At 34.5% G+C, this 11989-nt stretch overlaps 2 protein-coding genes and 1 non-coding gene across 5 annotated transcripts; all 3 read left to right on the top strand.

The window, feature by feature from the left end:
- LOC107490575 (uncharacterized) lies at positions 1-4318 on the top strand (the record flags this gene model as incomplete). Its single annotated transcript, XM_016111349.3, is given in 6 exon segments — positions 1-969; positions 1367-1646; positions 2049-2156; positions 2244-2522; positions 2989-3132; positions 3298-4318. Coding segments are annotated over 6 exon segments (1969 nt in total), but the record flags the coding sequence as incomplete, so codon positions are not given.
- Positions 4319-5647: 1329 nt separating this feature from the next.
- On the top strand, positions 5648-10983 carry LOC110281819 (uncharacterized). Of its 3 annotated transcripts, none has more exons than XM_021144106.2 (5): positions 5648-6302; positions 9664-9867; positions 10021-10068; positions 10160-10224; positions 10686-10983. In XM_021144106.2, the coding sequence occupies exons 1-5, from the start codon at positions 5942-5944 to the stop codon at positions 10743-10745; spliced, it is 738 nt and encodes a 245-aa protein (XP_020999765.2). In that variant the 5' UTR covers positions 5648-5941; the 3' UTR covers positions 10746-10983. The 3 variants fall into 3 exon arrangements, with proteins under 3 accessions (XP_020999765.2, XP_020999766.2, XP_052117493.1); XM_021144107.2 differs by having other exon boundaries at positions 10160-10235; positions 10686-10940; XM_052261533.1 differs by lacking the exon at positions 9664-9867 and having other exon boundaries at positions 10686-10940.
- Positions 5875-5977, top strand: LOC127747945 (U6 spliceosomal RNA). Its single transcript, XR_008009891.1, has one exon. It is a non-coding gene; the product is annotated as a U6 spliceosomal RNA (small nuclear RNA).
- Positions 10984-11989: the final 1006 nt, after the last annotated feature.

Raw genomic sequence — 11989 nt, 5'->3', positions numbered from 1 at the left:
CACTGTTTCGGATGATCCCATTGGTCTTACGGTTACTGAAATGTATGGAGGAACAAATGATATTGACACAATTGGTCAATACAATGGACAATTGATTGACGATGAAGAATTGAATCTGATGCGAGTGGAACCTGTATGGCAGGGGTTTGTCTCCCAGACAAATGATCGCACCATGTTAGGAAATGGGAAGCTTCTAAATGATAGTGGAAGATCACGACTTGAAGATATCTGTATGGAAGATGATCAGCATGGTTCGGTTAGGTCAATTGGAGTGGGGATTAACAGTGATGCTGCTGACTTTGGCAGTGAAGTGCATGGAAGTTTGATTGGGGGTAGTAGCGAAGGGGATTTAGAATATTTCCGTGATCGAGATGTCGGGATTGGTGGCTCCAAACACAGTCATGATTTGGATAACATTTCGAACAAATCGATAAAAAGCAAGAAAAAAAGTGACAAGAGTGAGTTGAATAAATACATCATTGGGGGTGATAAAGATGCACGCTTACAGATGAAAACGAATAATGATGTGAACTTCTCATTCCCCCAAACTTTAAATGATGGCCAGATTATTCAAGCTGGTCCCAGTAAGGCTCTATGGTCAAGTAGTTGTAATGTGGACGAAAGAGATGATCGTCTTAATGCATATGTGGGAACCGATGACATGCTTTCTTCTTGGAGGCGAAAGAGCAGCGATTCTTCTCCCGTTAAAAGTTCTAGGGATGATAATAATGCTAATATGGTGAGGTCAACAAACTCTTCCCCGACCACATTATCAAATTATGGGTATACTGAAACAGATCATGCCAAGCTAGAAGAGGATGAAAAAGGTGGCACTGAAAGGGAAGACGAACTAGGCGCCTCACTAGATGATGAAGAGGCTGCTGCTGTGCAAGAGCAGGTAAGGCAAATAAAAGCCCAGGAGGAGGAGTTTGAAACCTTCAATCTGAAGATTGTGCACAGGAAAAACAGGCATGTTCACTACATACATTTGCTGCTATATATATATATAATTTTATTTTATTTCCCTTTTTAAAAGTTTGCAAAGTATTTGAGGAAAGAAATATTTTACTAGATGTTGGAAACTATTGAAAAGTTTGGTACATTAGTGAATTGATCCATTAGTTTTTTTTTTGGTAGATACTTAGTATTTAATTTTTTCTTTTGATGGAAAAAGATGGGACATAAAAGATAGTACATTAGCCATGATTGCATAGATTCAAAAGGTGTAAATAGGACATAAAAGCTTTAGCTATGTAACAATGCATGCTGATCCCTTTGAATGTCAGCTAAACAGTTCTTTTTGTTGTTCATATCCTTCCTCCTTTGGCCAAGATAGTCTATCTGAACCTATGTTTGTTGCTATCAGAACTGGCTTTGAGGAAGACAAGCATTTCCATGTTGTTTTGAATTCGGTAATAGCTGGCCGTTATCATGTCACTGAGTATCTGGGATCTGCTGCATTTAGCAAAGCTATACAAGCTCATGACCTGCACACGGGCATGGATGTTTGTGTTAAAATTATAAAAAACAACAAGGACTTCTTTGACCAAAGCCTTGATGAAATCAAGCTTCTGAAGTATGTCAATAAGCATGATCCTGCTGACAAGTATCACCTTCTGCGATTATATGATTATTTCTATTATAGAGTAAGTGATCTTGGATGTGCTGTTGATCTTCAATCAATTTTTTATTTGGTCATGCTTGCATATATAAGTCTATTTATTTAATTTACTGAATTGTTATTCCCTTCTGCTGTTAAGTATCTACACCATACATTATGTTAAATGGTTACCGAATCTGGGCTACACATTTCCATTATATTCCAAAAACTTATGTTAATTAATAACAATTTGAGCTTTGGCAGTTTCCATAGCATTACAGGACATCGTATAAATTGTCAGCACTGATTTCAATTTTTAATTAGAGTTGAATTATGTTATTATGTCTAATGAATTAAACTTCCTAACAAGAGTTCACTAAAGATCTTTTGATTAGTGGTTCTATGACTGACTTTTCACATTTCATTCCTTTCCCCTTTTGTTATGCAGGAACATTTGTTAATAGTATGCGAGCTACTTAAAGCCAATTTGTACGAGTTTCATAAATTCAACAGAGAATCAGGCGGTGAAGTCTACTTCACAATGCCTAGATTACAGGTATGTTTGTTTACGTGTTTGATCTTAAGTTTTCCTTAACTGTTATCCTACTACTGTCATTATAAACTCTTCAATTTGTGTGAGCAGTCAATTACCATTCAGTGTTTGGAAGCACTTCAGTTTTTGCACAGCCTTGGACTAATACATTGCGACCTAAAGCCGGAGAACATTTTGGTTAAAAGCTATAGCAGATGTGAGGTGAAGGTCATTGATCTTGGAAGTAGTTGTTTTGAGACGGATCACCTTTGCTCCTATGTTCAGTCCAGGTCCTATCGTGCACCTGAGGTCATTTTGGGACTTTCATATGACAAGAAGATTGATATTTGGTCACTTGGATGCATCTTGGCAGAACTTTGCACTGGCAATGTAAGTTTAATATATGATTAGATGGTAAATATGTATTCTCAAATCGCATTAAATTTGATATATCCTTCCAACCATTTAGTTTGTACCTAATATTCATTTCTGGTTCACACGGGAATTACTCATGTGAAATGTTTTCTTCTACATCTATTTCTCCCTGATGATGTTCTTTTAGATGTTGGAAATCTTTCTCAAGTAAGTTTGGGATTGTTTTGTAGTAACATCAAATAATAAACTCGAAGCATGTTTTAGATGTGGAAGTGAAAAATAACTATACATCCCAAAAATGGAATCATAATAACTGCATAGTGCATAATACGCCTATTTTCCCGATGCTTAATTCTCTCTTACCCATGTTTTTTTAGATAACTCTTTTGGTTGTTTTTGCTCTTGTTTAGAGGAACTGTTATCCTCTATCTTGTATCCTTCTTCGTCTTTGCCATGTGACACTCCACTAAATTTGTTGTAGGTTCTTTTCCAAAATGATTCCCCTGCAACATTACTCGCCCGGGTGATTGGGATCATTGGTCCAATTGATCAAAGTATGCTTGCAAAGGGACGAGATACATACAAGTACTTCACCAAAAATCATATGCTTTATGAACGGAATCAGGTACAAATTATATTTCTAATTTTCAGTGTATGAAACAGACTGGTCATCATTCCAGAAAAATGTTTATAAAGTTTTTGCCATGTTAAAAATGTAAAAGTGTTGCCATTACCTATGCCCTTTACTTTCTTCAAAGAGTTTGACGGTAAAGATATATTTTTTACACAGGAATCCAACAAGTTAGAATACCTGATCCCGAAAAAGACGTCATTGAGGCATAGATTGCCGATGGGAGATCAAGGTTTCATTGACTTTGTTGCTCATTTGCTCGAGGTTAACCCAAAGAAGCGGCCCTCTGCGGCTGAGGCCTTGAAGCACCCTTGGTTATCATACCCCTATGAACCCATATCATCTTGAAGTATTCAGCAGTTTCTTTCTCTTTTGATGATGACGCTTAACCCCCTAAGTCGGTTAAAATACGACATTGAGATGGAAGGCACTGCTGCTATACATTATTGCTGCTTCTCATCATCCATTTTAAAGATGTATGGAAAGATTTATGCCCTTTCACAACCCTGCAAAAATGCGTCGCTGAAAGGTGTTTGGTTTTCTCGGGTAATGCTTGTCTCCCTCCTCCTCCCCCTCCTCCTCCTCCTCCTCCTCCTCCTCCTCAGTTCTTCAAATTGTATTCTAGTTAACCATGACTCAATGATGTAATATTTTTAACTCGAACGACGTAACGGTAGGTTGCGGATTTTCTTTCCTTTGTTTGCTGATATTGGGAGGGAAATCTTTGATATCTTTGGCTTGTACATGATGTTGGATAATCCTTTTTAGGCTTATTTTAGTAGTATCTTGTGAAAGTAGAATGAATACCTATAAGATTTTGAAATGGGGTTTGATTCCACTGTTGGAAGCACCAATTGGAAGCAAAGGTGGTGAAATATGATGAGAAATGGTTGACACATGCAAGTTTTTGAAGTCCCTGTTGGTTGGAATGCTATGAGCCTATGAAGAACCTTCTCCAATTTGGTTTTTAATGGTTCTAGTTAATATTGGTAGCAAAAATGGGTTCAAAGTTCAACGAAGGTTGTGGACTCTTGCATTGCATGGCATTAGATAATTGTTTAATTACATGGATGCCGAGATGAATTTCTGAATTAGCTTGTTTATCCCCAATTATTGCACCAACTTTTGTTTTTTTGTTTCTCGTTAAAGTGTTATGGTTCATGTAAATATATTTCTTCTATTTGATTCCACTTGTTTATGAAATTATGGTTTATAAACTAAGAGTAGTCATTGGTACGAATCAAAAGCAAAAATGAACCTATCGTCCTATCCCACTTGGGTTTTATGTTGGATTTTTTTTAAATGATATAATGTCATAATGTGTGTTTGAATTAATGTTTGCATCAAATTGATTTTTCAAACTTGATTTTGATAAAAAATAAGTTTGTATAACATGAATTTAAATAATATTTTATATTATCCTATTATTTTGTTTTAGATATTTGAATGAATTTAATTAACCAATTTTATAGTAAAAATTAATATTACTTATTAAATAAAAAATAACATAAAAATTGATATTTTATATAAAAAATAGATAAAATATAAATAAAATACATAAAAGATAATATAATATGCTATACAAAATTAATACATAATAACACTATTATTTCTGTTGCATGTAATTAATAATTTGATTTTTAATCGAGTTTCGAATTCGGTTTATTTTTGTAGAAGAGCTAAAAGTTAAAGTTTGATCAGAACTTTCACTAACATGACTATCATCTTCTGCATCAAGAATGTTTGTATAATCATATTGAGTGAATTTAATATGTGTTCCAGAATGGCTTCTAATAAAGTTATAAATAGTCATGATTGTACATACCATTTAAACTTGAGTTTCAATTTTGAACTTGGACATGTATAAGTTCTCTCTATTGTACCTCTTAAGCTTGAGTAATAATAATTGAACATTTCATTATGATTTGTAAATTAATTGTAAGATGATAATGTTCACATTTATATGGACCAATATACTCTTTCGGTATTGGATAACTGTCATCTACCAAATAATATTTACCTAATAAATAATAAAATTAGTTACATATCATATGATAATCAAGTAAATATAGCTCATTTGTAAGAATATTATAGAAACTAACCTGGAGGAGGATATTTATAGTAGGAGTTGTAATAGCATCGTCGAATATAGTGCGTCATGCGCAGTGCCTTTTCATCCAGATTCAGGTAATGCAAAAATAAAGCACATATTCCAATCACTCACGGCCATTATATTTTGTGTTGGATATCATTTTTTTTCTAATAAATTTGGGTTATTCATTTAGGCTAACTGCATATGGAATATAAGCGCCATAAATAAATTGCTTCTATAGCATTTTAAAAAAAATGGCCAATATCATTAATCATTTTTTATTTTTCTATGAACATTCTAAAACTTTGGATCAAATAGCTTTATATATTTTATAGACAACCTCAAACAAGCAATTAATAATGAAAATATTTCATGACCAACCGTGTTTAAGAACATTGCAAACCATCTCTTAAACTCCCCAAGGCTAACCTGAAATGGCTATGCATGCAACCACCAACAAGGCAGAACCACCGAAATGAACACAGAAACCACACAACTAGTTGTATCCCCTCCTTCATTTTCCATAAAGCGAGGTTGAGAACTTGTTGATATTCTTCAGCTGCTCTCAATGGCAAACAAGTCTGACATCGCCCGGGTTTTGAAAAAACCAATAACTTATATATCAGAGGCGAATGTAAAGGCTCGTCCCTTCGGGGACATCCGATAAAATTGGAACGATACAGAGAAGATTAGCATGGCCCCTGCGCAAGGATGACACGCACAAATCGAGAAATGGTCCAAATTTTTTTTTACTCCCGTCTTCCCTTTCTCCTCCTTTCTTTCGTTTTCACTTTTCATTGCGCAAAGTTTCCATGGCAGTATGTAACGAAATCTGCTTTTATTTTTAATTTTTTACCTGGCTCTACACTTTATTGTCAATGGATGGCGGAATTGTTGAACGACACTGTTTCTGCTTTGGCGAAAAGATATAAAAGAAAAATTTTTGGGTCTGTCAGAACACCGCGAGACCATCCTGACCACGGTCGTGGCAAGAAGGATCCTCCACCGTTCAGCTGGCACGCATCTGAACTATTAATCCCGCACAGAGAAGTATGGTTAGGGAACAGCATTGGTAAGTTATTGTTGCCTCTTTAGCTCTTCCAAAGTGCTTCTTGTTATTAAAACTGATCTGTCATTTGTACATAGCTCAACTTGAGTAAAGGGATATATATCAATGCAACTTTCAAATCATCAAATCCTTGTGTGAAGAACAAGTCAAAAGAGTTTATGACACAGGATAAACAAGCATAAATTGTGGACAAGGAAATTGGCAGTTTACATTATGAGCAAGAAGATTAAACTAGCTAAATGCTATCGAGTTGAACTTTGATTAGTTTTCAGTTTTAATTCTCATCCAGATCCACTACATTTTATTTATTCATACCCTGTGTGCATAGTTTGTTCCTTGGAGCTTAAAAAACACACTCATTTTGACTCTTCTATAGCATAGTCCTTTCATAAAATGGCACTCCCTTTTCTCTGAGTCATATCTAATAATCAATATCAATAATTACATGTATTTTTGGATAATTGTGTTAATACAAGAACTAATGCTTAGCACAATTCTTAAAGAGGGGGTGGGGGGGAGGTCTGATTACAGGGGAAAAAATTTGTTCATACGATCCCTTCAATTTAGTGTTGTGTAGAGGCCTGGAAGATGGGAAAGTACTATGAGAATGTTGTGTTGTACTTACACTGTCATTTGTAGTGTGTTGTTGTTGTTCAGGGCTGGGAATTAATGATACAGTCTGAATATTACTGGCATTAGGAATAGAGCTTATGGACATAAGAGAAAAAGAGGGATTAGTAGTCACAGTGTCTTGGTTAGTAGCAGATGGAAGAATATTAGTATGATCAAATAATTCAGCATAGGAAAATTGTGTTCATCAAATTGCACATTTCTTGATAGATATATTCTACCAGATTTAGTCATGCATTTAAAACCATGATGACTGCTATCATAGCCTAGGAAAATGCATTTCTCAGATCTAAGCGGCAACTTATGTTTATTATATGGTCTTAGGAAAGGAAAACAAACACAACCAAATATTTTTAATAGAGTATAGTCTGGTTTTTTATTGTACAGCTTTTCAAAGGGTGACATATAGTTAAGAATGCTAGTAGGTAACCTATTTAATAGATAAACAACAGTTGAAAATGAATCCTCCCAAAATATCATGGGTAAAGTAGTAGTAAATAATAAGGATAGACCTATTTCAGTGATACTTCTATGTTTTCTCTCAACATTACTTGTTAATGATGAGTATAAGGATAAGAAAACCTTTGCCTTATTCCATGTTTCTGTAAAAATGAAGTAAAAGCTATAAATTTGAATTCCATACCATGGCCAGTTTGTATAGATTTGATTTTGCAGCTTGTTTGTGTCTCCATCAAATTTTTATACACTTCAAAGGCTGTTAGAGCTTGAGATTTGTTTGTTAGAAGGAACAAGTAAGAATATTTGGTATAAGCATCAACAAAGCAAACATAGAACCTATATCCATTTCGAGAAGTGATGGTAGAAGGTCCCTAAATATCTGCAAAAACAATTCTAAGGGAGTAGTATATTGTGTGTCAATGGAGTAAAAGGGAATAGAGTGCATTTTTGATTTGGTACAAGTCTCACGCACTCTATTTGGCACATATTTAGGTGTTAGAGTCAAGCCACATTGCTTAAGAATCTTAATAACAGTGGCTATGTCAGTGTGGCCTAAATGTTTGTGCCATAGTTCATATATGTCATATTTATTTGAGCTAGCAAGCATTGTTATTTTTTTTTATTATTTTGATTGTTACCAAAGGTAAAACTACGATCATTAGTGGATATATTGCGAGTGGAATTCAGAAAAATGGACTTTCATTACTGGAACTAGAAGAAAGTATAGAGTTACAAGAAGATGAATTTGAATTGAAAGGCATACTAGGTATAGCTATGTTATTACAGACTCTTTGATATTTACTACTGAGAGATTCTTTATTCAAAGAAAGATTTTTAGGAACAAGCAGATTGTCAAACACATATATGCGCCCTTTAGTTTGGCCCTTGAGAAGCAGATTCTTGAAAACCTGATCACGTACAAGCACAGTATGGGGTACATTGTTGTCAGCAGCAAACTTAGACACACTGAGCAGATTTTGAGTGATTTGAGAGACATATAATAAATTGAGCAATTTATAACTAACATTATTCGATTTTTCAACTAGGTAAGATGAGCTAGAGTTACGAATTTTGATACCTGTACGATTACCTCCATAGAGCCTGTCAATGCTTGTTTGGAGGATAGCAAATTTGATGGATCAGCTGTAACATGGTGGCTAGCACCAGAATCAGGAAACCATGCAGTATTATTTGTAGAAGTAGGCACTGTGTAGTAAGCTCGCGGTTGATGAAAAGATGGAGAGGGTGGTGAAGGCATGGAATTGGAGTAGGGAAGGTGATGCATTGGTACCATTGTTTTGTTGGAATTGCTGGTCAAAGCGAAAATAACAATTCCAAGCTCCATGTCCTCCTCTTTCCACAGATCATCATTAGATAATAATTTAATCAAATATATTAAATTATTTAACAATTTTTAACTATTAATTTCATATAAAGATAACTGTATATAAGATTTTACCTAATTTTAATTAGTGAAAAAAAGACAAACTGTATTTATCTAAATTAGTTTCCGAGAAATTCCTTGACGTATTAGTCATCAACAAATTTTAATAGTTTTGTGAATTTCCAATAACTATTTACATCCATCAAATTGGTCATTCTGTCTACTCGATACATCAAATCCTAATGACACTCAGCAATCACATAGAACAAGACATAATATCATAGAAAATGAATATAACCAGAATGTTAGTCGCATCAAATTATATTATTAGTTAGATTAATTCTTAAAAAATATTATGTTTTTACGTTTTGTAAAGTATGGATCAATTTATTCTCGATCGATCTTACATGTCCGTCTAACTCAATTGGTTAACAGGCCATGTGAGACATTGTCATTAGGATTTGACAAGTCAAGTTGATGGGAGAACCAAATTGACAAACAATAATAGTTATTAGTTATTAGAGACTCAAAACTATTAAAATTTAGGAAGCGGTTCTGGTATGTCATTTACTTTAGTGAAATATCATATTCCATTCTTTTAAAACCAATCAGATTTAATTTAAAATATATAAAGGGTTTAGATTGAAGAAAGAGTTTTATTGTGGACATGAAGCCAACAAGTGCATGAAAGGCATGCAACCAGTTCATTCCTTCTGCAGTGTATGAACATTGAGCATGTCGTGTGTGTCCAACTTGGTGCCAAACTAGCCATTCTCTTTAAGTGAATCTGATTTAAATGCCAAATGTTGAGCCGAGCTGAGTTGTTTTTGGGTATTTTTTTACAAATATTTTGTTCGTTCACTAAGAATCTCTCTCTCTCCCTCCCTCCAGCTCTATTACCCTCAGCCTCCATACTGCCCCTTTCTCACCAGCACACCCCCACTGCCTACGAATCTCTCTCTGCCCACCCTCTCCTGTCGGCTCCCTTGGCTTCTCTCCGTCGAGGGCTAGTCGTGCCTCACTCCGTCATGGGATCGTCGTGCATCCATGTCTCTCCATCGTCATACTCCTCCTCCCATCTCTACCTCCTTCAAGGTGCATCTGTTAATTTAACAATTTTGGGAGATTAAGATTTGATTTGTTTTGCGTAGAAAGCAGTTTTCTGATAATAATGTGATTTTAGATTGAGGATTTGTATTTTTTTTAAACACTAATTTAGTGATTTGTGTATCTTTTACATTGATTTAGTGGGTTTGTTAGAATATTGGATAAAGAACAATCATTGTGGAGCTGAAGGTGAGTTTTTTGCCTTACTAATATTTTTCAATCAATGAACAGAAAGCAAGTTATAATCAAATTATTTTAATCTACATTCATGATTGCTCAGGAAGCATGCAAAGCAGGATTTTGTCTTCTCTGGGCAATGGTTTCATGGACAAGATGGAACATATAGTAAGATTAAGGTTATTGTGATCATGTGCTTATGCTTTCATTATGCCCAAGAGTTAATTTATTTACCTTTGATGCAAGTTTTAAATTTTGATGTTATTATGTCTTTCCACTATAGCTTATAGTTGTTTCTTGAGCATGATTTTTTTGGGGCAAGAGATTATATTCGTTTTTCAATTCTTTTTATTTATATTCTATACGTTATTCTATTATCCATTGAATTTCCTTTATTTTCGCATAATTTACATTTTCTTAGATTAATTGAAATTGTTGTGGCCTTAAAAATCTGTGGTTTGGTTGAATTCAATAATTTTTTTTTAATTCTGATGTATTCTTACTACGCATTTTTGGTTGAAATGAGTAAGCTATTAATTACTGATGAAAAAGCAAATCTAGAAATGTAAAGCTTGAAATATCTGCATTGAGTTTGGCTGAACAATCGTATGTTGTCTTTACATTTGCAGGGTACGATTGTAAGCATCCAAATGATGGAACATAGGAGGCAGCGCTTGCTGAGTTTATAGTCTTGGATATACATCTTAATTCTTAAGATCAAAGTTATGAAAATGAAAATGATTAATAAAATGTGCCTTGAAGAGTCATGATTAGTAATATTTAGAGGTTTGATAAGATAGTTTATGAAGAATACTTGATTGGCTATGTAAACTGTAAATTAGTCCTTTTCACTTTTCATTTTGTCTGAGTTGGTTAATGTACATGACATTTTCGTTTCAATGAATATATTTATCCAGTTTTTGCTTTAACCTCTTAGTTGTGAATGTTGTTGCAGTTTTTATTTCAGATTGTAGTTAAGGATCATATACAAGTAAATATAGTTGCAAATGTTAAACATGAAGCCAACATATGTTGGTATCTACAAGTAGTTTTTGCTATAGTGGAACTACTTGCCAGATTTATAAAAAGTTTAGTTTCACTTTTCATTGGGCATTTATTACTTGCGAAACTTGTTGAAAAAATTATATGCAATTTTTGCGGCATTGTGTCACTCGCGAATTATGTTGCGAATTTTGTATATGCAAAAAATCCACAACATTTGTTCGTGTCTTGTTATTTGAAAAGATTTATATTAGACAAATTCTATACTAATATTTATAAACAAAATATTAGACTCTGCAACGTTACATTAAATTAGGTAAAACCGGAATATAACGGATCATGACAAGCAAAATCAGGGAAAGTTCCATCTTCACCTCTTAGAAATTATAGTCAAGAAAACACAAGAAGAACAAAGCCAATTTCAATGATAAGTTTACTGGATCGGCACTTGGAAACGTCACGAGGGGCGGTCTTTGGTTGCAGGTCTGGTGCCTAGACCGTCCATCATGGGTTACTAGAACTGGCACCGTTGTCACGATGATGTCGGAGCTGGTCAAGGTCGAATATACGTTCGTGAAGTGCATCGTTGGTGTCAGGGACGTCGTTAAGCCTCGTCGAGAGAGTTAAACAACATCTCCATCACCTCTGGTCGTACTAAACCGGTGTCATGTACATCATTGCCCAGGTCACCACCATCATCTAAATATCCTGTTCCAGAAGCCGCCTCGTCCATGCCAATGTCCAGTGACGTTTCCTGCATGGGCGGACGTACACTGATTATTTAGGGGGACCATAATTCAAGTGACCAAACAATTTCTTATAATTGATGTTGTCCTCATCAAGAAGTGCAAATTATATTACAATCTATAATCTTTATGAAATATAAAATTAATATTTCAATTAAATTAAGATATTCAACATTTAGAACGAT

Source organism: Arachis duranensis, chromosome 5 (genome assembly GCF_000817695.3).
Source record: "Arachis duranensis cultivar V14167 chromosome 5, aradu.V14167.gnm2.J7QH, whole genome shotgun sequence".
In the NCBI taxonomy this organism is placed as follows: Eukaryota; Viridiplantae; Streptophyta; class Magnoliopsida; order Fabales; family Fabaceae; genus Arachis; species Arachis duranensis.
Note: the sequence above shows the minus strand (reverse complement) of the source record. Positions and strands in the feature narration are given on the sequence as shown.

Excerpts from the sequence above, each read along its gene's own strand:
- LOC110281819 (XM_021144106.2), top strand. The coding sequence starts at position 5,942 with ATGACACGCACAAATCGAGAAATGGTCCAAATTTTTTTTTACTCCCGT. Across the intron at positions 9,868-10,020 it reads CCATCTCTACCTCCTTCAAG|TGGGTTTGTTAGAATATTGG; the intron begins GTGCATCTGTTA and ends ACATTGATTTAG. Across the intron at positions 10,069-10,159 it reads CAATCATTGTGGAGCTGAAG|GAAGCATGCAAAGCAGGATT; the intron begins GTGAGTTTTTTG and ends ATGATTGCTCAG.